Source organism: Panthera uncia, assembly GCF_023721935.1.
Source record: "Panthera uncia isolate 11264 chromosome B3 unlocalized genomic scaffold, Puncia_PCG_1.0 HiC_scaffold_1, whole genome shotgun sequence".
In the NCBI taxonomy this organism is placed as follows: Eukaryota; Metazoa; Chordata; class Mammalia; order Carnivora; family Felidae; genus Panthera; species Panthera uncia.
In genome coordinates, this window is record NW_026057582.1 from 125,942,750 (window position 1) to 125,966,374 (window position 23,625).

Below are 23,625 nucleotides of genomic sequence, written 5' to 3' on the forward strand. Positions count from 1 at the left end.
GGTGTCCTTTATGCATTGTGTCTCCATGGTGAGCACCTCTCCGCTCACATGTATGCTACTTCCTGTCCCCTGTTTAAAGGGGAGAGTAGGCTTAGCTCAGGAGACACCACCCAAACCCATTCCCCTGAAAAGTGGAAATACACATCAGTCGCACCATTTTCTTAAGAGGCATGGATTTTATCAGCCTTTGAGCTTTTAACCAGACTTTAACTTTTGTTCCTTTCACAGAGAGCAATCTCCATCCTGAGAGAGTCCCTGGAAGCCAAAGTGGCAGTGTTTGGTGACCTCAGCCCGGAGGTGGCAGAGACATACCGGCTGTTAGGTGGGGCCGACCTGGCACAGGGGAACCAGAGTGGGGCCCACAAGAAACTAAAGAAGGTAAAGCTGGAGCCAGTACTAATTCAGAGAAAACTCTCCCCACGGGTTACTTTCTCTCCCTCCACCATGCTGTTTGTAAATGAAAGTTTATCAGTGGCTTATTTAGGTAAGGTGACATCACTTTCGCAGTTGATCCAAGCCAACACTTTTTGGGTAAGCAATATAGTAATCCTTTTATACACATGTTTTTAAATGAATTATCAATTATTTTTTTACCATGCAAATGTTTTAAATTTTTTACATAGTGTGATTTATCAATTTTCTTGTACTCTTTTGGTACACTCAGTTTATGGAGGAATTCTTGAATTCTTGTATGTGTTCTTCTAGTACTTGTATGTCTGTTTCTTTTTAAATTTGGGGTTTGTTTGTGTGGAAGGTGTGAGGTAAGGAGCCAACGTTATCTTTTTTCAAACGGCTTCCCAGTTGTCCAGTGCCATTTTATTAAAGAGCCCATCTATGCTCCAGTGATTTGAGGTGACGCCTTCATCATGTACTACACTTGTGTATATATTTAAGTCTATTTCCAGATTCCTATTCTCTTCTGTTTGTGTTTTTGTTTACTCAAATTCCAGTGCCTAATTGTCTTAATTATGGAGATCTCATAGCATGATTTAATAGCAGGTAGGACTAGACTCCCCTCATGGTTTTTTATCTCCCTAGACTATTGTGTTTTGTAGACATTTTTCCATATTTATTTTTCCACCTGAATTTTAGTATCAACTTGTCTAGCTCCATAAGAAGTTTGATGGTATTTTTTTTGAGGAGCATGTTATTTATAAATGAACTTCAGGAGGACTGACATCTTCGTGATGTAGAGTCATTCTACCCAAGAACAAGGGATATCTTTATATTTGTTCACATCCACTTACGTATCATTCAGGCACATCTTAAAGTGTTCCTTATACAACTTTTGCACATTTCTTATTAAGTCGATTGCTAAGCATTTCCTCTCCCTTAATGCTATTATAAATGGAGTTTTATCCAGTATTATATTTTTTAACTGTTTGTGTATGTGCATGCAAACTATTGGTTTCTCTATGTTATTTTATATTCTGCTAGCTTACTTAATTCTTTTCTTGCTTGAGTTAATTTGAACCTTGGTTCTTTCAGGTTTTTCAGGTGTACCATTACATCATCTGCAAATAGTTTTACTTTCTGTTTTCCAATTCTTATGCCTTTTATTGATTTCTCTTATCTGATTGCATTGGCTTGTACCTACAATACAATAATAAGTAAGAGTAGAGATAATAAGCATCCTTGTCTTGTTCCTGATGTTAGTGCAAATGCCTCTAGTGATTCTTGATATGGTACATGCTGGCTTTGGACTGTTTTATATATTTTACCATGGTAAAGAAGTGTATCCATCAATTTCTATTTTCATGAGTATTTTTTTATTAGAAATAAGTGCTGCATTTTGTCAAAGCATCAGTGGAATTAAATAATCATATGATTCTTGTTAGATCACTTAATATGGTGTATTTTATTATCATATCAAACCAACCTTGCATTCCTGGAATAAATCCTCTTAGTCATATTAAATTATTTTCTCAGTGCAATGTTGATTCTGTTTGCTAACATTTTTTTTTAGGATGTTTTGCCCTTATTGGTAAGTGATACTTGTTTAAGTAACAATGTAACAATGTCATATTTGCTTCATAAAAATAATTTGGAAGTTTACTTTTATTTTCTAAGCCTACAGGAATTTATGCAGCACTAAAACAAGTCTTTGAAAGTTTGTACCTCTTGTGAAATTCTTTAGGCCTGGTGCTTTTTGGGGGTAGCAGGGAATTCTTTGACAGTCTTCTCTATTTCTCTATAAAGTTTGCTCTGTTGAAGCTTTCTGGCTCCAATGAGGTCATTTTGGTAAACCATATTTATCTATTTCACTGTCATTTTCAGATAGATTTGCATAGAGATTTGCAAAGTAATCTCATGAATTTTTTAAATTTCTACTTTTTTAGTAGTTATCTTCTTATTGTCATTTCTTAGTTTTATATTTGGATCTCCTCCCTTGTTTGTTGGCTGAGTTAGTTAGTGGTTTGTCTATTTTGTTAGTTTTTCAAACTCCATAGGTCAGTTGCCTTCCTATTCTGTTTCACTGATTTCTGATTTTATCTTTATTATTTATTTTCTTGTAACTTATTTTGTTTTACTTTGTTGGAGTTTTTCCTGTCTTTTTGAACAGGGAATTGAATTTATTTGTTTCAATTTTTTTATATAGTATTTTACGCTATGAATTTTTCTTATTACTTTAAGTGTACCTCCGAAGTCTTGTCATGTTGTGTTTTCATTACATTAATTAGTTTTAAAATGGTGAAACCTGGGAACCTCCAAGTAATGTAACTGACCAAACCAAAAGAATTAACTTTAGTTTTGAGTAGGCTACCCTGTACATTGAGACTTTATCTCTTCTTACGACTTTTCTGAATCCGTTGCAGAAGGCAACATGTATGGTGTATATTTTTTTTTTAATTTTTTTTTAACGTTTATTTATTTTTGAGACAGAGAGAGACAGAGCATGAACGGGGGAGGGTCACAGAGAGAGGGAGACAAAGAATCTGAAACAGGCTCCAGGCTCTGAGCTGTCAGCACAGAGCCCGACGCGGGGCTCGAACCCACCGACCGCGAGATCGTGACCTGAGCCGAAGTCGGACGCTTAACCGACCAAGCCACCCAGGTGCCCCTGGTGTATATTTTTTAACAAGATGATACATATATCTATTATCATTTAGTCAACAGTAGTTACTGGTCACCTTCTAGAGGCCAGTAGCTGTGCTAGGCAGACCTGGGGTAAAACAGTGACCAAGACAGATATGCTTCTTGTCTTTGTGAGACTTTCCAATCTAACCAGGAAGATATATTAATCATTTCAGATAATTTAAACATTATACATATGCCAAAGACATTATTGAGGGAAGAGTTATAAGGGTGCTAAGAGTGGCAGTTGCCCTGGGTTTCTCCATCCCCTACTTCTAATTTAATGCTTATTGACTGATTGTTCTATCCCTGACACTGTGTTAAACGATTTACATATATTAACTTACTTAAGCCCTATAGCAGCCTGAAGAGTTGGATTACCTCTGCTCTGTTTTTTGTTTTTTGTTTGTTTTTTGTTTTGTTTTGTTTTGTTTTTAAAAAGCAGGAAACTGAGGCTAAGAGTATCTCAGCATTGATTTCAAAGTCAGGAGTTGTCAGAGTGGGGCTTTATTAGACTGGACCGTGTGGTCTATCCTATATTACAGCCATTTCACATGCCGGGCTTCTCAGTAAGATTCTGTTTGAACTAGAGCTTCCTATGCTTAAAAACGTTTGGGAACCAGTGGCTAGTGGGGAGAATGCCAAGATCAGGAATCTTTAGATTGCCAAGATCAAGGAATCTTTGCATTGCCACCGACAGAAAATGGTCAAACTAGCTCAGGTGTCTTGTGGTTTCCAAGGAAGGGCCACTAGGCAGATGATTAGCACAGCAGGATGCAGCTGAGGCTCAGGAGAATGTTCCAAGGTTCTCTCTGCCCAGGACTCCTGTCTGCTTCTCTCTGCACATCCTCTTCCTCCACCTCTGTCATAGTAGTGTCTCCCCTCAAGATGGAGATCATGGCTGCCGGCCCTCCAGGGTTTTACTCCCTACACTGTGCCATTTCTCAGTCACAGCTCGAAAGATCTCAAGAAAGGGCTGTAGGCCTGACTGGAATCCAGTGTTCACCCTGGATCAGTCAGTTGAGGCCAGGGGCGTGCTAGGGTATAAGAACATGGTGCTCTCAAGGCAGCTGGGTGGCCCCCACTGGAGATGGTGCAGGAAACAGAAGACCTGGGATGCAGTCCCTATTTTTGAAGCATGTGCAATGAGTACAGTAGGTAGGCAGTAGCTTCCTCCCTCGAAAGCATCCCAGGCCAGTGAGGGAGTTACAGATTGTAAAGGCCCAACTGTGGTATTATGTGCTAAGTTCTCCAAGTCCACACTGGGATCTATGGGAGGGAAGGGCTTAGGGAAGGTGTCCAGGTAAGTAGTCCTGAAAGAGAGTATAGCCGAGCAGAGACAGGAAGTCCCAGGTCGGAAATGGGCTGGAAGAAAAAGCTCAGGGATGAGAGAGCGAAGCCTGTTTAAGAAGCAAAAAGTTGGGGCCAACTGTGTTGGGAGAGTGGCTGGGATAGACGTGGGGGCAGGTCCCTGCAGCTGTGTTTGTACGTTAAGGAGCTGAGACTTGATCTTTTAAGCAGGGGTCTAGGGGCGGCTCAGTCTGTTAAGCGTCCGACTTCGGCTTGGGTCATGATCTCACAGTTTGTGAATTTGAGCCCCACATTGGGCTCTGTGTTGACAGCTCAGAACATGCTTCAGATTCTGTGTCCCCGTCTCTCGGCCCTCCTCTCTCTCTCTGTCTCCCTCTCCCTCTCTCTCTCTCTCAAAAGTAAATAAATATTTTTTTAAAAAGCAGAGGTCCCAAACAATGACCAGTTCACTGCCTGTGTTTTATTTCATTATAGTTAAGGACATAGACCAAGTTAAAAATGGTTTTTGCAGTTAGTCGTTCAACCTGTAATCATTTTACAGGTGATCATAAATTGATCAGATGGTAGGGGAACACTACCTGAACCCCAACTAAGTGAAATTTTATTGGCACCAAAAAGGAAATCTGTTCTTCTCATTAGCAAAACTAGATTACAAAGAAACCTCCTCATAATTTCATTGATAAAACAAATTTGAGGAAGTTTGCACTCCCTCCTGTTACCTAAGTGCCTACATAGTAGCCTCAATTTTTGTCTCTTGGCCTGCAAAGCCTACAATATTTACCATCTGGCCCTTTGCAGAAAGTTTTCTGAACCTTGCTCTAAGCAGCTGGGAGCCATTAAGGGAATTTTAAGCAGGGCACCATAGGTCTCTATTTGTACTTCGGATTTTGGGACACCTGGGTGGCTCAGTTGGTTAAGTGTCTGACTTCGGCTCAGGTCACGGTCTCATGGTTCGTGGGTTCGAGCCCAGTGTTGGGCTCTGTGCTGACAGCTCAGAGCCAGGAGCCTACTTCAGATTCTGTGTCGCCCTCTCTCACTGCCCCTCCCCTGCTCGTGCTCTGTGTCTCTCTCAAAAATATATAAACATAAAAAAAAAAAAAAATCAGGGGCACCTAGCTGGCTCAGTTGGTGGAGTATGCAACTCTTGATCTCAGGGTTGTAAGTTCAAGCCCCACACTGGGTGTGGAGATTGCTTAAAAAATAAAATCTTTAAAAGCAATTTAAAAAAAATAAAAAGAGGGGGGCACCTGGGTGGCTCAGTCGGTTTAGCTTCTGACTTTGGCTTATGTCATGATCTCACCGTCCGTGAGTTCGAGGAGCCTGCTTCGGATTCTGTCTCCCTCTCTCTCTGACCCTCCCCCGTTCATGCTCTCTCTCTGTCTCAAAAATTTTTTAAATTAAAAAAAATTTTTTAAATAAAAAGAAATGAAAAGAAAGAAATCATGTGACGATAGTGTTGAGAATGGAATGGACCAAGAATCGAGGCAAGAGGCCGAAGTTTTCTCATCTGTAAAGTGGAGGTGACAGCAACGCCGAGGCTTCCTTTGTCCCACGTTGTTCCGGGGATGGAGTGAGGGGAGGAAAGGCAGGCTGCTTTGCGAGCAGCGGGGTCTGGCGGAGTTCCGGGTCCTGAACAGTACCAGAAGGAGGAGAGGGCAGGACTTTCCTGGCTGAGGCACTGCCTGCCCCTGGGAATCTCCACTGTGATTCCCCTTCCTTGTTTCTCCTCTGAGGAGTGTCCATGAAATAAGGAAAGCCTAGCCACTCAACTCCAGGCTGGGGAGGGACCCCAGGAATGGGGGGAAGCTGGCAAATGGTAGCAGATGCTCAAGAAACTTGAGCAGGGGCCACACGAACCTGTATGAAGCCCTGCTGTCCCCGGAGGGGCTGGGCGGGTACCACCGCTGACCGCAGGCTGGGGGCCAGGCTTCCTGCTGCCCAGCTAGCTCTCAGACGTCATTCCTGATCCTCACAGCCCAGACTTCAGTAGCCCTGTTTTATAGGCCAAGAGGACAGAGGCTCCTGGAAGTAAATAAATTGCCTCTGGGCAGGCTACTCTATAGTAAAGCCCACATGCTTTCCTTATTGCCAGTGGTTCACCAAGCATGGGGGCTTAAAGCCCTGCATCGGGGTGACCTTCTGAATCTGAGTCTGGGGCAGAGGTCCAGGGGCCCAGGGATCTGCAATCTAGCTTCTGGGGGAAGGTCGAGATCACTGCTCTGGGCCTCGTGCCCACCCACAGGGCTTAAAAGCAGCTCAGCTTCAACAAACTGTCAGGTTTCATCACTCCCCAAGCCTGCAGTGGAAGTTAGTGAAATGTTTTCACTTTAGTTTGGCCTCATTAACCATCAGTCCTGAACACAATGGCTTTGGCCTTTTGAAGCTCTCTGGCCATTTGCCAGAACGCAGGGAGACAGGGTTGAAACCTGCATGTCTATTGGGTGTGCGTGCTGCAGGACGTGCGGTCCTCGTTGTCCCTCCTCCACATGTGCCCATCTGAGGACAGGACCGGCCACACTGTGGGCATAGGACACACACAGGACTTGCGTGTCGGCTGTTGAGCCACACTTTCTTAGTCAGCCCTTAGGTAGCTCCCTAAAGCTACCAGCCGAGCGTTTCTCACATATTTATCACAACAGCTGTGTCCCCCAAGTTTTCAACCCTGGAACAGGAATCCAAGGAACACCAGCTTTTCCAGATGTGCCCTCCTGTGCTGCATGGCCCGGCCATGGTCCCATGGGCATGAAAAACAGGAAGTCACGAGAGACAAAGCAGACAGCCGGATTAAATTACTGCAAGGAAAACCATATTATTGATCTATCTTTCAAAGGCGTCTGCCTGCAGGAGTAAACTGGAGAAATCTGTTGGCTCCAGATGGAAATTTCCACAGCACAACCTCCGCTATGTTTTTGCGACATAGAGACCTGGTTTGATTCTAGGATGGACATCACTGCCAACATTTCCATCCAGGTGAAAGGCGGCAAAAAAGAATTCCTAAAGACTGTTTCCTGGGGCGCCTGGGTGGCTCAGTCAGTTAAGCATCTGTCTTCAGCTCATGTCATGATCTCACGGTTCATGGGTTCAAGCCCCGCATGGGGCTCTGCACTGACAATGCAGAGCCTGCCTGGGATTCTCTCTCTCTCCCTCCCCCACTTCTGAACATACGTACATTTGGGGGGGGAGGGGGCAGGGAATAGACTGTTTCCCAGGTCAGTAGCCTCTCTGGATTAGTTCTGGGCCCAGTGACAGGGTGAAGCTGGGTTTGGGCCCATCCTTCATCCAACCTTCATATTAACGGTTCAGTCCACTACTTGAGTGCTTTACAATGGCAGACATTAAACATCTCCATAAAAGAATAATTTTATGTGACCTCTCTCCAAGAAATCCAAAGCCCACTGTAATGAATCAGTTGAAGAAGGGCAAAGGAAAATGGTTTTTACTCATAGATTGTAGATGAGAAAGCCACCCCTGGAAGGATCTCATGTGGCCATGGGTTGAGACCCTAGAACAGCCATTCCTGCGACTGGCCAAGCACACAGAGCCTCCTGGTTGACAGCTGTATTTTATACATAATTCACACACTGCCATTCTATCATCGGACCACTTCGTTTTACTTTCCCTTTAGCCTGTGTGGTGTTTTCCTCGTTGCCCTGGATACCAGGAGATCCAGATCGAGCTTGGAGTCCCCACAGAGCCCCATGTTAGCCCACACTGTTTTCATGTGTAGTCCCATTTGTCCTTGATCCTGATTTTCCTAATCATCACTGACTAACCCATTGTTGGGCTGCCACAGCCCACCTCAGATCCTTTTAGAAAGAGAGTAAGGTCATGACGACATCAATTTCATATTAAAAAAAAAAAAAATCCTGTTCTTGAGTTGAGAAGCAGGCTTAAAGGCGTTGCAAGCACTCCTCACTTAAAGCTGTTTGTAAATCGGTTGATAAGAGTATCACAATAGGAGCTGATGGTTAGAGGGATCAAGGTCATCCTTTTTTGACCTTCCGTGGAGAAAATGTGGAGCCTCCTTTGTGCCTGCTCTAGGCTAGGTGGGAATGAGAATTCCAGCTCTGCTGGCCATAGGCTGCCCAGAAGAGTCCCTATCCTCGGGGTCAGGCCCCCCAACCACAGCAGCCCACACAAAGCACCCCTCTGCCTTTGCTGTCCCTTAGAAAACACAGATGGGCAGCGTGCCCAGACTGCCCCCGACACAAGGCTACATTGGAAAGTTCCTCAACCATCGGAGCTCTCACTGCTGCTTGTTGAGTCCTCAGTGCCTTAGACGCTCCTAAATTGGCACTGGAGTCTGGAGGGTGCAGAACCGTGGTCTGAGCAGACTGTCCTGGCCTGACACTGGCGTTTTGCCAGAGCCTCACTAGAGGCGGGACAACCATGAGTTTATGGGTGGAGGGCTGGCAAAGGAGGGGAAGGCCAAACCTACCACATAAATGCAGCGTGACCATGAACAGGTGGAAAGAGCGATGGTCAGGAATGGTTGGCGAGACTGCACTGGCTCAGGAAGGACCCGACGAGGTGGCTGTGTTCCACAGCCACGGAAAGGGCCATGAAAAGGCAGCTCAAAAGGCTTAGCTTTTCAAAGGGTCTGGATCTCTTGCTGTCCAACTCTGAAATAGGCGAGTCCAGCTTTTATACAAAGAGCTGGCTGTCCACTTTAGAGAAGGAAGCCGTGACCCATACGTGGGTGCGCAGCAGGATTCCCCACACCAGCACGTCCTGCTGATGTGTTTGTTCTCTAAATATTTGTGTTGCAGTTGTCCTGGAGAAAGATGGTGGTAGCTTGCTCCAAGACAGTGGCCAGGGGCTGGAGCAAGGTCGTGGGGGAGTCGAGGGATGCTGATAAGGATGTAGAACCCACGGCACGTGGCAACTCAGAGGTGAGGAGTGAGGGAGACAAGGATGACACCCACACTTTCAAGGCTGGCCCTCCGCAGACCCTCGGGGAGAGCTTTGCAAACGGGGTCTCTCTCCAGAGTCCCCGGGCCCCCTTTCTTCCTCATCTCACACGTCCCTCGTCCTGGGGCCCCTGATCCCACCTTATCTGTCCCTTTGTCGTGGGAGGCATCCCTCCCACCCATGCAGCAATCCTGGGGATTCAGTATTAGTGGTCCTCCAGGTAAGGGAGTTGCAGGGGTGCAAGTGTGCAAGCGTGCACATGAGAGGGAGGGAGAGAGAGCAAGAGTGAGAGAGAAGGGGGATCATAGTGTGCTCCCTCAAACACCTCCCAGTCCTGCCTGGGACCCCAGCACCAGCACCCCCTTCCCCGGACCTGTGCCCACATGGCCGACTCCCCATCCTGCCGTTCTCAACTCACATGTCACCTCACAGGGGCCTTCACTGACCAAGTGCCCTCTCCCACCACTGACACCCCCCCCCCACTTTTCTTCCTCCGTCGCCCCATCTTCTTTTCTCTTCCACAGCTCTTATCATCAGTTGTTATCACACGTTCATTTACAAAATCTCTCAATGTCTGGCTCCCCCACTACACTGGAGGCCCCTGAGGGCAAGGCCCAGGCCTGGCCACTCTGCTCTGTCCCTGAGGTGGACACAGGTCGGCATATCGCCAGGGCTCTGCAAACAGCTGCTCTGGGAATGAGTAGATATGGAGGACTCGGGCCTAGTGAGGACAAGGCTGGTGCCCGAGTGGCTTGGGGAACGCCCACCCACACGTGCCCCTGTTTCCATAGGAAAATGCTCCCTGATGAACTGTGTTTCGATTTGTCCTTTCAGTTCCGCCAAGGTCATCATTTAAGTGAATCACTTCTGCCTGCCTTGTAAAGATGCGTCCGTGAAGGCACATTTGTGTTTTTTCTAAACGTTGAAGGCATCTTCCCTGACATCTTTTTTTTCTTGGCGCCAGCCTTGAGAATTGACGTGTAAACAGAGCCACAGTTCATGAGCATCAGGGTAGCTTCTCCGCCACGGACATGCTGTCGCATCAGATAATGTGTAAAAGAAGAGTAGTGGTTTTAGGTTGTGAGAATTAGAGTCGTTGTTAAAAATCTTACCTTTCTGTGGCTTTGTTTTTCATTCCCCATAAAGACAAAATACTTGGACTAGCACGACGAGCTTGGCATGACCCTTACCAGGCATGAAAGCCTGTCTTTGTCAGTTTTCCATCATCGAGCCTGTGGCCTTGCCACTGAGGTGGCTCTTTGCCACATGGCCTCTGTGAATAAGTAGGATTTATCCCGTCAGCACATCCATTGTCTGAAATTCCCTGATAGGAATTATGGTCCAATTCCAGGACTGAAGGCTGGGGGGCTGGGGGTTGATGGGTGAAGGGAGGGCTAAGTCACCCAATCCAGTTCTGCAGGGGTACTGGCCATGCAAATAAATGGCCTTGAGTAATGACTGCAGGTTTTCAGAGATTCCTGCCCAAACCGGAAAATATGCTTCTTTTTGGGGATATAGCTGTCATGGTTTTCTTTCTTTCTTTCTTTTTTTAATGTTTTATTTACTTATTTTTTGAGAGAGAGGGGGAGAGAGAGAGAATCCCAAGCTACTAGCACAGAGCCTGACACAAGGCTCAAGCTCACAAACTGTGAGATCATGACCTGAGCTAAAATCCAGAGTCAGAAACTTAGCTGACCGAGCCACCCAGGTACCCCTGTCGTGGTTTTCTAAAGCCAGAGTACACGGAGTCAGCGAACCTCTACCCCGCAGCTGTCCCCGGGCCACCCCTGCAGCCACACTGGGAAGGGTGTGAGTTCTTGGGCACATGGGTAGGCCAGAGCTAGGAAGACACCAACTTGTGGCTCCTGTCCCAGCTGCCTTGCCTCCCAGGCCCCTCAGAAACCTAGCTTGCAAAACTCAGCCATGTCAAAAATAAGTTTTCAGTTTCACATCAGGTGCTTACAGTCGTGTCGTAACTTGCCCTGGCTTTAGGAATGACTGCTAAGGGAAGCAGTGCACAGCGAGCAGCACTGTTGCGGCTACCGAACCTGCCTGGATTTTGAGGGCGAGGCTTCGTGACACGGCACCCCCCCACGAAGCATCCTTACCAGAGGTGTCAGTTGCTGACGGATCCCTGGAGCCCTGTGGTCCAACCGTGTCTTCAGGCTCCGTATAAGAACTTCCTCAGTTGAACTATTTGTCCTCTTGTTTGATCGTTCATTTATCTAGCAAATATCGCCCCTACTCACGTGCCAGGGAATGTTCCGGAACCTGGGGCACGAAGGCGAGCAACACAAATGTGGCCCCTCTGGGGACAGCTTGCAGGCCAGTGTGGAAGTGGGTGCTACCTCTTGTCTTTCTGCAGGGGGTGGAAAGCTTCTTGTTTGGTATTTAAGGAATAATAGAAACACAAGTGACTTCTCCCAACCCCTGCAGATAAAATCAAAGAGCGTAACAACAATATAACAGTTCCCCAAAATTCATCTGGATCCTGGAAATTCCAGGGTTTTTGTCCACTTAGAGAAAAATGAGAAGCACCCTGTACAGGCTGATTTCAAATAGGAGTGCACTGGCCTTGGAAGAAGAATCTGGAGAGCACAAAATGCCTTTTATTTATGCTATAGAATATTCCACCACCGGGACTTGGGATTCTTCACTTAGTTCAGAGAGTTGTTTAAAATGCCGGGCTCCCAGTAGGTTCAAATAACATTTATTGACTTTGTCTCTGACAGTGTCCATATTTTTAACAAAAGAATCGAAATAACCTGTTTCACACAAAAATGCTTAAGCAAATTTAGCTAAGAGCAGCAGAGCACTGAAAAATTCAATTTATGTTTCTTAGGTAAATACACAGCTATGTAAAACATTTCCTAGTAAGGTCAGTAAGGGGGTTATTTCACTATTTAAAATTTTCTGAATCAGGCTCCTGGCTCTGAGCTGTCAGCACAGAGCTGACGCCAGGCTCGAACCCACAAACTGCGAGATCATGACCTGAGCTGAAGTCGAACGCTTAACTGACTGAGGCACCCGGGCGCCCCTCACTATTTTAAAAAGGTAGCTCTTGAAAACTATTCCAGCTAGTAGGTGAACCATTCTTTCCTGATGTGGTGCCTGGTATGGTGTCCCTGGGCACTGTCATCTAAAGGAGATTAGGTAGGGGCTGAGGACCCATTTCCCTCTCCTAGTTGGCATCCCTTTACATCTCTTCTCGCTTCAGCTAGAACTGGGGGCAAATCTCCTTAAGGAGGGTAAGTTGCCTTAAAAAAAAACCAAAATCTATTAATGCCAGGAAGAGAAGAATCTTGACTGCCAGGGTCTAGGGAGTAGGGACAGGGATGGGCTGACCTCTCTCTGGGCTTGATTATTGATTATGACCTTGTCTCCTACCTCCAGTCTCCCTACACACAATTTCCCCAGGGACAATGACCAGCACACAAGGTCTGGAACGGAGGTGGTTAGTAGAACCAGTGAGAATTGGTATAAGCACCGTCAATTGCCCTGTCCTTGTACCTAGGAATCTGAAAAAGTTAGCTAATAGTATGTTTTTCCCTGGAGAATGAGGGGCCAGAGAGAAGCTTCAGTAACCCAAAGGGTAGGATGGATATCCCTCCTGAGTTCTGGATTTCGGAGTCCCTCTGTTAAGGCAGGGTAAACCGAGATCTCAGACCATCTCAAATAATGATTATAATGTCAGTAAAATGCTAATGTCTCGGTGAATGAACTAACACGGAGACATCAGCTCATCTCAAAATGAGCTGCAAGGGAGGTACTCGTAGATATGTAAACAGAGAAGGCAGATGAGTTTAAAATGAGACCTGATCTTTCACACGGAGTTAAGGTATTTCTGGCCATGTAGGGGAAAATGAAGTCTGTCCTGGCAAGAACGTTAGCCCTGGACAGTGGCCTCTCACTGCCAAGCATGAATGAGGGGAAAGCCTGCTTGCTTCCTGTTTTCTGTCCCTGCGTGAGCACCTCCCTTGCTGGACCCTGCTTGGAGACGCCCCCAGGCTTCCAGCAGCTGGGAGCCACGTGGGAGAGGAGGGTGGGAAGAGTTTACATCAAGTGTCCTGGGTGTTGGAAACCTGTCCCCAAAAGCAACACAGAACTTTCTCAGAGTTCCTTAAGTTTCCCAAGTTCACAGCAGTTTATCCGTGGATTAAAGCAGAGCTGGCCCAAACCCATGGAAAGAGCAGCAGGCCAGGCCAGGGCCCCCAGTGCGGATTCCGAAAGCCTGTGGCTTATTTGGGTGGAGGGGGTGGGATTTTGGAGCATTTGGATTATATGCTGAATGGAATGACAGAACAAGTTTGCTACTTCCTTGGTGTTACATAATTCAACAAAGAGTGAAGGTCTGTTGTTTCAAAACAAAACCAAAAAACAACAAAAAAACCCCAAAACCCCGTCCTATCTTCGTCTAATAATACCTCTTTCCTCCAGAAGACAACCACATTCTCAGATTCCAGAACCACATTTTCAATTCCTCAGATTGAACCAAACATTCAGTTGGTTTTGATATTTTCCACATCTTTTAAAGACAAAGCATGTTGGCTGCTTGCATTTTAATTTTCCTGAAGACCTAAAAATGGTTGGCAGATCAGAATGAATAAACAGTCTTCAGTACAAAGTCCCCAAAGCCTCAGACTTTTTTTGACTCAAGCTGTAACCGTGTAGAAAAACCAATTCAATATTGTAAAAATGTAAAGTATTTCAGATATGCAGAAAAGCATGAAGAATGTAACCAACACCTTTGAGTTCACTGTTCAATATAAGCAATGAAACATGTACGGGTCTATACAGTTGAAGTCCCCACTACTAGCCTTCCCCACCCCGCCTCCAGATAACTGCTATCCTGAATTTGGTATCATTCCCACGTTGTCGTAATTATTTTACTATGTCTTTACTATTTTACTATTTACTAAATTAATTTACTAAAATTATTTTGCGATCTTGTTATACATGCTTCTTAAGCTTCATATAAATTATATGTAATATGTATTTTAATAATATGTAATATATAATAATATATATAATGCATTCAACTGCAATTTGTTTTTTCCTCTCTATAATCATGAGATTCATCTATGTGGCTATATGCGCATCAAAAATTTGTATATCGTACATGTACCTATCCATTACTAAATATTGCCAAATTGTTCTAAAAGTGGTACCAATTTCAACATCCACTATCAATATATAAAAGAGTACTTGTTGCTTAATACCTGTGATAAAGCTTGGTATTATCATTATCAGACTATAATTTTTGCAATTTAAGAGCAAAGGAACAATGCCCTTGAAGTTTTAGTTTGCATTTCTGATTACTAGTGAACTTAGGTGTGTTTATCAGCCTCTTAGTTTTCAACTTCTTTGAATAATATCTTTTGATTATTTTCTATTGGTAGTTTGTTCTTTATGCGTCCTTAGTCCTAATCCCCTCTCGGTATTGTGCAAATATTTTCCTTCATTGTACTTTATACTTTCCCTCCTTGTACTTTACTTAAGGTGAATTTTGGTGCATAGATGTTTTGAATTTTAATACAGTTAAATCATATCAGTCTTTTACTTTTGATTTGCCTGGATCTTGTCTAAGAAATACTTCCCTATTGCAAGCTGATAAAGATAAACCTCTGATATTTTCATCTAAAAGTTCCAAGTTTTCGTTTCACATTTAGTTCCTCCGTCTGTCTAGGATTGATATTTGTGTTTGGTATGGGATAGGGACCCATTTTCTCCCATTTGGAAAGCCCACGACCCCAGTTCCATTTACCGACTAGTTCAGCTCTTTCCCCTAGACCCTTCAGGGCCACTTCTATCATCTATCAAGTAGTGGACTCTCTGCCATGTTCTACTGACCTCTTTGTCTATCCCTGGATGAAAACCCCACTGTCCTAATTACTACAGTTTTATAAAAGGTACTGATATACAGTAAAGCAAGTTCCTCCACCTCATTCTATTTTAAGAATCATTTTGGCCATTTGGGGGCACAACTTGCATCTTTATTCTTTCCTTGAGTTTACCCTGGTCTGGTACAAGTAACCAGATGGTAGCTCAGTAAGCAGAAGGGAGAAATCAAGCCAAAGCTAGCCCTGGATAATACATAAGCTCAATATTTAAGTCCTAGGTAAATTAATTCCTAAGAAATTACTGTGTAGTAATGAATATAGAAAGCCCATATAAGATAGAGCATGTTTTTACCAAAAAACAAGATAAAACAAAAAGCAAACAAAAAAATTTAAAAACCTTCCTGAGCAAGGCTCATTTAAAAACCGAAACTAGAGGGGCGCCTGGGTGGCTCAGTCGGTTGGGTGTCCGACTTCGGCTCAGGTCACGATCTCACTGTTCGTGAGTTCACGCCCCGCATCAGGCTCTGTGCTTACTGCTCAGAGCCTGGAGCCTGTTTCGGATTCTGTGTCTCCCTCTCTCTCTGATACTCCCCCGTTCATGCTCTGTCTCTCCCTGTCTCATAAATAAAACGTTAAAAAAAATTTAAAAAAAAAAAAAAAAAACGAAACTAGAGACCATCCCTGGTCAATACCAATGTTCTTGCCTTTATTTTCTAAAAATGCTACTTTTTAAGAAATTTTTAAACCTGCCTACCCAAAGGGGGAGAGTCAGGGATTTTTTTTTTTAATTTTTTAAATGTTTACTGATATTTAAGAGAGAGAGAGAGAGAGTGTGAGCAGGGGGGGGGGGGGGGGGGGGGGGGCAGAGAGAGACAGAGACAGAATCCGAAACAGGCTCCAGGCTCTGAGCTGTCAGCACAGAGCCTGACACATGGCTGTAACTCTAGAGCCATGAGATCATGACCTGAACCGAAGTAGGACGCTTGATAGACTGAGCCACCTAGGTGCCCCTTAATGTTTATTTATTTTGAGAGAGAAAGAGAGGAGTCAGGGGAGAGGAGCAGAGAGAGGAAGAGTGAGAATCCCAGGCAGCCTCCAAGCGGTCAGCGAAGAGCCTCATGCAGGGCTCGAGCTCATGAACCGGGAGATCGTGACCTGAGCTGGGATCATGACCTGAGCTGGGATGCTCCACCGACTGAGCCACCCAGGTGCCCTTATGCTTATAGTTTGCATATAGCTCATCATAAGGAGTTGTGTAAAATAGTGTTAAAACTTTGCATTTATTTCCTGGATCCCTCAGAGCATCCAAATTGAAGGCCAGTCTGTCCCTGAGAAACCCTGAGAATGCACCAGTTCTGTCAAGCATGGGCCTGTGGATGAAGTATGCTTTATTTCATTCAAGGGAGACTTCATTTTCCTGCGAAATGCTCTCAGTAACATTTTTATAACCTCATGATTACTACTTGGTGTTCTGCAGTGTCTTCAGATTCAGACCCTCTTATATGGAGCACAAGACAAGAGGACTCTGGCCACCCAGCAGACAGTGGACGTCCTGTCCAAGTGAGTTGGCTTCCCCTTGCACTGTTTCCTTTGCCATTCAGATCGCAGAGGAAGCTGGTTCTGTAAGGTTCTGTGGAACTTTCCATGGAAAGTTTTACTAACTGACTTCCCATAACTCATAAACTATGCAACACCAGTGATTCCTTTGAAAGCCCAGCTGTCAAATATCCCCCTTGCCCAGATACTAAGAAAAGATTGGCTCTTGAATAATGGCAGAAACACACTGGGACTCTCCCTCCTGCAGACCAGGGCCTGCGGGTCACCTCCCTTGCTGGCAGGCGAGGGCACAGTGCCCTGGCGTGGCCTGCTGGAGGCCTGCCTTTGGCTTCCCTTTGCTTTCAGCGTGCCTGTCAGGACGGCGGCCTGAGAGCCCTCTGACTTCACCTTGAAGGCTGGCCCCAGGTCTTTCCACTCCCTGCTGTGGAGAAGCCGCCCCTCACAGAGCCAGTGTGGCCCAGAGCCTGTGGGCTGACCGCCAAGGAAGGATCATGGAAGCACCGAAGGCGAGGAGACAGCCGGCAGGGGGCGCTCTCTCAGAGCCGCCGGCCCGAGCCGGAGGCAACGTTGAACCCTGAGCCCGCCAGGGCCTCCAGCCCAACCTTTGTGCTTGTGCTCTGCTCTCTGAGCCAGCTAAGGGTTGACCCTCTCAGCTCAGGGAGAAAATGGTCTCAAGGAATTAGAACACGGGAGAAAAAAACCTTGGGATTTAGGTTGCTGTGCCAGGATTCTCTTCTCCTTGGCCTTCCCTCCCCAGACTCCTTCGCCAGCTGTTAGCTCAGCAGCAGCTGGGCTTCTCTTCAGAGCAACAGTGGTCCAGGGGACAGCACGCTCACCCCACTTTCTGCGTGTTTGCAGGGCCCCCGAGGTGGCCGCGAAGACCCGGCAGGCCCCGAAAGCCAAACCGGCCTTCTGCACCGGCATGCCAGGGAAGGTGCAGCCCAGCGCAGCGGACTGAGAGCCCCACCCCTCCCCCAAAGAAAGCTTGGGTCGGGCCGGGTGCTGACATTTGGGGTGCAGTATAAACCTCTCCGACTAGAAGGTGGGATTCGACAGATTTTTCGGGGCTGTTTGCTCCAGCATGCAACAGAGATGTCGCGTTTTGACAGCGGATGCCCTCCAGGGTGCTCTGGTGCTTCTGTAAAGCAGATTTCTTTTTCACCGTCCAAGTGGTTTCTCTTGCAACAAAACTTTCTACCCAGCAGCACGACTGTGGCTGAAAGGCTTCTCTTCAAAAGTTTCAAACTTCCTGTGTATGGAAGTGGACCCAACATCTGGCCGTACCTATGTATGCCCCTCGCATAGATCTGGAGTCTGATTGAGAGCAAATGCTGCCAAAGCCCTTTCTTTCTTGTAGGAAGATAATAGGGATGCAGAATAAAATGCTAAGAAGAATCTCAGAGGTGCTGGGTTGGTATGTTTTTCAAATGGCTGCCTCAGAGTTCTTGGAGCCTAGAGGGACGCGAGGAAGCTTCTCTTTACTCCTACAGCCACTGAATGTGGCTGAGCACCCTGCGTGCACCAGGCCAGTGCTATGAACTGGGGACCTGACAGTAAACAGGACACACTGTCCCCATCCTCTCAGACCTCGCCAGCCAACATGGATGCTAATTACTAAACATGAAGTGGCAGAACGAGTTGGTAACAGAGGGAAAGAGCCCAGTACAGCAGGGCAGGGAGTAATGGGAGTAAACGGGCTGGAGGTCAGGGGAGGCGGGTGTAAGGGAATGAAGACAGAGGAGTAGGGGTGAGGCCAGGGGGGAAGGGCTGCAGGAGAGGGCGGCTGACTCCTGGGGCCTCTACTCCAGGCAGGAGAAACATGGCTGCCCTCTGGAGGTTCTTTTTGGAGTCGGCACAGCCCTTGGCGCCGTGCTCTCCCAGCTATTTCTCCGGGTTCAGCATGTGAGGTAGGGAGGGTGGAGTGGACGAGCACTCACATCCACAATGGTCTTCAGTCTCCTGCAGGGGAGGCCATTGCCCCTCGAGAAGGGAAGAGCAGAGTGGGAAGTTTTGAGCACCTTTCTCCATGGTGTCCACAGGAGACTGGGTGCTGGAAGGAGGTAGAGTACACAGTGGGCGGGATGGGCTGTGGGCAGCATTGTTCCTTCTCCTTCCCACACTCATCCCACGGACCGAGGCCCAGCAAGGCTGTAGGCTGGTGCTAAGATGCCAGCAGGACGCAGCACGGGCCCCTTCTACTCTAGTGCCCAGTAGGTGCTCTGGTTCCATTTGTGCAGGGTGGAGAGAGAGAGGCAAGGTCCCTTGTCCCCCTTGGAAGCTATGGCAGCTGACCACACAGGCCACCCCCACTCGTACCCACTCATCCCAGGTGGGATGAAGGCCATGTGCAAGCTGGAGGCATGACACACAGTCACTACTCACCAGGTATCCCATCTAGTCGGAAGACACAGGTTCCGACATGGATGGTAGAATAAGTATTTTAAATATTTACCACGTTGGAGTCTGCCAGGGACTGAATGTGTGTGTACCTCCAAAATTCATGAAGCCCTAATCCCCAATGTGAATGTATTAGGAGGTGGGGCCTTTGGGAGACGAGAGCCCCGTGAATGGGATTAGTGCCCTGATGAGAAGAGACACGAGACAGAAGATCGCTCTCTCCACCACGTTAGGTCTCAGCAAGAAGACCGTCTGCAAACCAGGCAGAGAGCCACAACCGGGCATCGAATCTACCAGCATCTTGATCCTTCACTTCCAGCCTCCAGAACTGGGAGAGAGAAATGTCCATTGTTAAAGCCTCCCAGTCTGCAGTACGCTGTCCTAGCAGCCTGAGCAGACAGCCCATGCTAGGCTTTGGGGGAAAAAAGTGAATTCTGATGTTACTTCTTCCTCTCTGTCTTTCTTGGAGGATAGTATCTTGCAATCACAGAAACTAAAATATATTTTAAAAAATTTAGTCCCCACCCCAAGGAAAGAATGAATATAGGAATGTCCCCCCCCAAATGTCTCCCATCTATTAAATGTGTGAACTTCAACACGAGAGGAAGACTATAGATAGTCATGGGGAGGGGGTGGTAAAAAGTTAGACAGGTAAGGGTACCTAATAACTATTCCTTTGTCTCATTCTACTGCAAGTTTTTCAAGCACCTAAGAAACAGCCAGGATTAACTAACCACTCCAATTTGCACTCAAAGTAACCATTTTGGTGTGCCGAGGACGGTCCTGGTTTTAGCACTGAAACCATGTCCCGGGGGACCCCTCCATCCCAGGCAAAACAGGATGGCTGGTCACCCTACTGACACTAGCCTTCCAGGCTGTGATGACCACGTTCTTACCACAAACTGCCCAGTCTATATTTGAATATGAGCCAGCTGGTTTTTGTTCTGTCTGCTACGCTTTGTAGTTTTGTGTTAACAGTATCAAGTTCTGATTTGGGTAAAGAGCCAGAACTTTCCATACATATTCTCCCCAGTGATTCCGTGCAACCATTAAAAAAAAAAATCATGCATGTAAAACACATAGATGCTTTAATTAGAGCTTAAATAGAAACCACAAAAACACCTACTGGAAAACATTCATTCTCTTTAGGAACAATGTGGAGGTTTTTTTTTTTTTTTTTTCTTAGATTTTTATTTTTATACATTCTTGTGACATTTCCCTTTGTAGGGAACAGGAGCTTAGAAAGATGAGCTTTGTAAGTGATTCCATTCTAAATATACATTTGAAACAAATGATATCAAAACAACCAGTGGGAAGGTGAAAAACATTCCATTAATACTGTTTTGTCTATACAACAGCAAAAATTGGTTCTGTCCCAACCCACAAAGTTGATTTCTATGGTCTCCAGAGCGACTGGTTTTAAAGGACACAGAACTTTCAGGCGACCTTCACAGTGTGGAGGGCATGCCTGCTCCTGGTTGATCCAGAGACTGAGTAACCAAAGACAGCTCAGGAGTCCATATTGGTAAGTACTCTTGGCAGGATGCTTCTTGAAGACATGTGTTCTAACATGGAAATATAAATTAAGACCTAAGATATTTTCCAAAGAGAGGTGGGTCATGATATTAATAATCTGTCCCTGTTAGCACTCATTCACAAGATCACAAGGCAAGAGAGGGACATTAAAGTAAGCCCACTCAGACTCACATAACAGACTCCCCATCCTCAGTCTGTGTCGCCATCAAAACAGTAGGCTGTCACCTTGACCAATAAATCACTTCTACAAATACCATTACCAATTACAGCTAACATAAAATCGCCCATCTTTGACTATATGAGAAACAAGAAGGCTTTGTTTGCCAAGCCATCACCTCTGTACCAGTCTGTGACAATTACTAGTTCATTTGGAAGATAACAAAGGTTTAAACTTGCAGTTCAACTTTTTCTATACCCCGATTCACAGTGTTTGTAAAATGGATCATCCTGAAAGCTTGGCTGCATTTCTCCTCCACTTATTAAGAAAATGCACTCTCCCTAAACTACCTGCTGTAGCCATTTCTAGGAGGTGAGGGCCACTGTGTGACATCCCGCCTCCCCCCACCGAGAGAAGACCCTCATGCCGTAACCACCACCCCCAACATCATAACCCACTAGAGGATGGCATTACCTCCAATCACTATTCCTCAGTGTCCTACTGGCAGTTCTAGGATTGTTACTGGAAATACAGTTTAAACAATGTTATGTGCAAGCAACTAGTTTGGATTAAAATAATACTGTGCTGCTGGAGAGGTAATTTCTGTGTGCTGCTACCTTTAAAGACGAAGCCTTAAAAGCAATACCCTTATGTAAAATAAAACAAACCTAGTAAAGCACACTCACTCTTTCTAGTACCTTCAACTTCACGGTGTGTACCTGCACGTCAGCATCCCGTGGCCCGCGAGGGTAGGGCCTTTGCCTTCCTCCAGGGCCCCTCCTGGGTGCTGGGCAGCAGGAGAGGCACCCAGTCCCTCCCACAAAACATCTTATCCTATGTAACATTAGTATTCTCTTCCCTGGGCAAAACACCCCAGCTGTAATGATTTCTGTTGAAAATGCAAAAACGGGGGCGCCTGGGTGGCTTGGTCGGTTAAGTGTCCGACTTCGGCTCAGGTCATGATCTCACGGTCTGTGAGTTCGAGCCCCACGTCGGGCTCTGTGCTGACCGCTCAGAGCCTGGAGCCTGTTTCAGATTCTGTGTCTCCCTCTCTCTCTGCCCCTCCCCTGTTCATGCTCTGTCTCTCTCTGTCTCAAAAATAAATAAACGTTAAAAAAAAAAAAAGAAAATGCAAAAACGTCCTCGAGGTTGGTTGTCATTTTGCATCACCCAGACTTCGGTCCCTTTAGCGGTGCGTTGCAAGGCCTTCTCTGGGAGGCACAGTCCACCCTGTGCTTCCAATGTCACGGCACAGGATCATCTGGCAAGCCAGGCTCTAGCTTGAGCATCATCAGCATTCTCTTTACTGTCTTCAGGGTCTGCCTCCCGCCAGTAAAATTAAATGTGTAGACAGGGCTAAGGGTTAAGGTATGGAGAAGCTTAACACTCTGGCGGGAGCTGGCTACTCCAGAACTTAGGTTGTAACAAACAAGAATACTTAGACTGTATGCTACTTAACAACCCAGTGCTGTGAGAAAGGAAATACAATAACGCATTCCCAACAGTCACTTTCCCTACACATAAGCCCAGGGTGGGCTTCTAAGAATTTACACGAACATAGCAAGCGTGTGGACTTGGAATATCAAATGGGCTGAAGCTATCCTCTCCATAAACAAAAATACTATATATTTTTTGGAGTTCTGCACATAGAAAGCAATTCATTCAAGTCTCAAAGTGAACTTAACTTTTTCCTAAATTTAGAACCATTTAGGTTTTTTTTTTTTCACTTTTATCTTTTATGGAAGCAATCTGCTTCTTTCCTAGGATTTCTTTTTGAAAAGACTTGGAAAAGTGACAAATGTACACATTTTTCCTTTTAAATGTTAGTTGATTATTTCATATTAGCACATGCAAATAAAATTTACTCTTAAATATATTACTTTAATCTTGTTATCATATAGGCATCTTACTATATTGTTACCGTTTAGGCATTTTCCCTATAGAGAGTTGATTATAACTTCAAACAGATGTGAGGCATTTCCGTGACCAGGAGCAAAATTGGTCGAAACTGTCTCAAGCAGTGGAGAGAAAACTCCAGAAAAAGGAACTTTTAAGACTAAAAAGATAAAAAAAATATTTGTGTCAAAGTTCCAACTCAAAAATAAAATTCAAATGCCTTCGAAGGCATGAATTCATTTGACACCTTTACAGATTATAAAGTAAAGTGACATCGCCTGGAGCGCTCTTTGGAGAAAGTAAGAAAAGTGGGGAGGTCTTCGTAAAGACTGAGCCTCCCTCCTTCAAAGAAGTAAAGGCCTCTGTGTGTTACTGTGTTACCAGATAAGACACCACTGAAAACAAAATATTTGCTTATCAAAACCAGCGGCCCTCACTCTCCTCCTCCTGACTGTCTAGATAGAGGAGGGCAACTTTCTTTTCATCCGAAATCACCGACCTTTGGTCTACCATCCTCTGTAGCTGCACCGTCTTGTCAAACTCAGCCTGCGCCTTGCCCTTTTCCCCGGGGACCTGGTGTGCGTCCCCGGAAGAGCCCTGAAAGCTCACGCTGGCCACCCAGGCATTCCCACTGCCCCCGTCTCTCCAGGCCCCACGATCAGGGGCACCACGAGCCGCCGCTTCCGTCCCTGCAGGGAAGAAGACCGTGGTGTCTTGCGTCCAGCGGGGGCTCGCCTCCACGTGACTCATGTCCATCTGAAAGGTAAAGGGAGAGTCTCTGGGGCCCCGTGCCACGTGCCTGAGCACCCCGCTGCCGTCTGCCAACTCGCCTAGCTCAGGGGAGCCCGCTGAACCGGCAGGTGCAAGCGATTTGGAAACGGGCTCGTGGAAGACAACCCGTTCAGAGGCTGTGGTCTCTGCGGGACCCAGACAAATGTGCCTAAA

The 23,625-nt window shown here is 46.0% G+C and overlaps 2 protein-coding genes across 9 annotated transcripts in view; one reads left to right on the forward strand and one right to left on the reverse strand.

Annotated features, from left to right (window-relative positions):
- Nucleotides 1-18,093, forward strand: part of TTC23 (tetratricopeptide repeat domain 23) — a 105,517-nt gene extending 87,424 nt beyond the window's left edge. For 4 of the 8 annotated variants that reach the window (XM_049614017.1, XM_049614016.1, XM_049614015.1 and 1 more), the window contains 4 exons: nt 229-378; nt 9,156-9,278; nt 16,615-16,697; nt 17,553-18,093. In XM_049614017.1, coding sequence (XP_049469974.1) covers nt 229-378; nt 9,156-9,278; nt 16,615-16,697; nt 17,553-17,652 — 456 coding nt within the window. In that variant the 3' untranslated portion in view covers nt 17,653-18,093. Of the gene's footprint in view, nt 1-228; nt 379-9,155; nt 9,279-11,289; nt 14,857-16,437; nt 16,519-16,614; nt 16,699-17,552 lie in introns of those variants that run through there. The other 4 variants (XM_049614020.1, XM_049614019.1, XM_049614022.1 and 1 more) reach the window with 4 other exon arrangements.
- Nucleotides 18,094-20,195: 2,102 nt separating this feature from the next.
- Nucleotides 20,196-23,625, reverse strand: part of SYNM (synemin) — a 28,347-nt gene continuing 24,917 nt past the window's right edge. The window contains 1 exon segment of the mRNA XM_049614013.1: nt 20,196-23,625. Coding sequence (XP_049469970.1) covers nt 23,098-23,625 — 528 coding nt within the window. The 3' untranslated portion in view covers nt 20,196-23,097.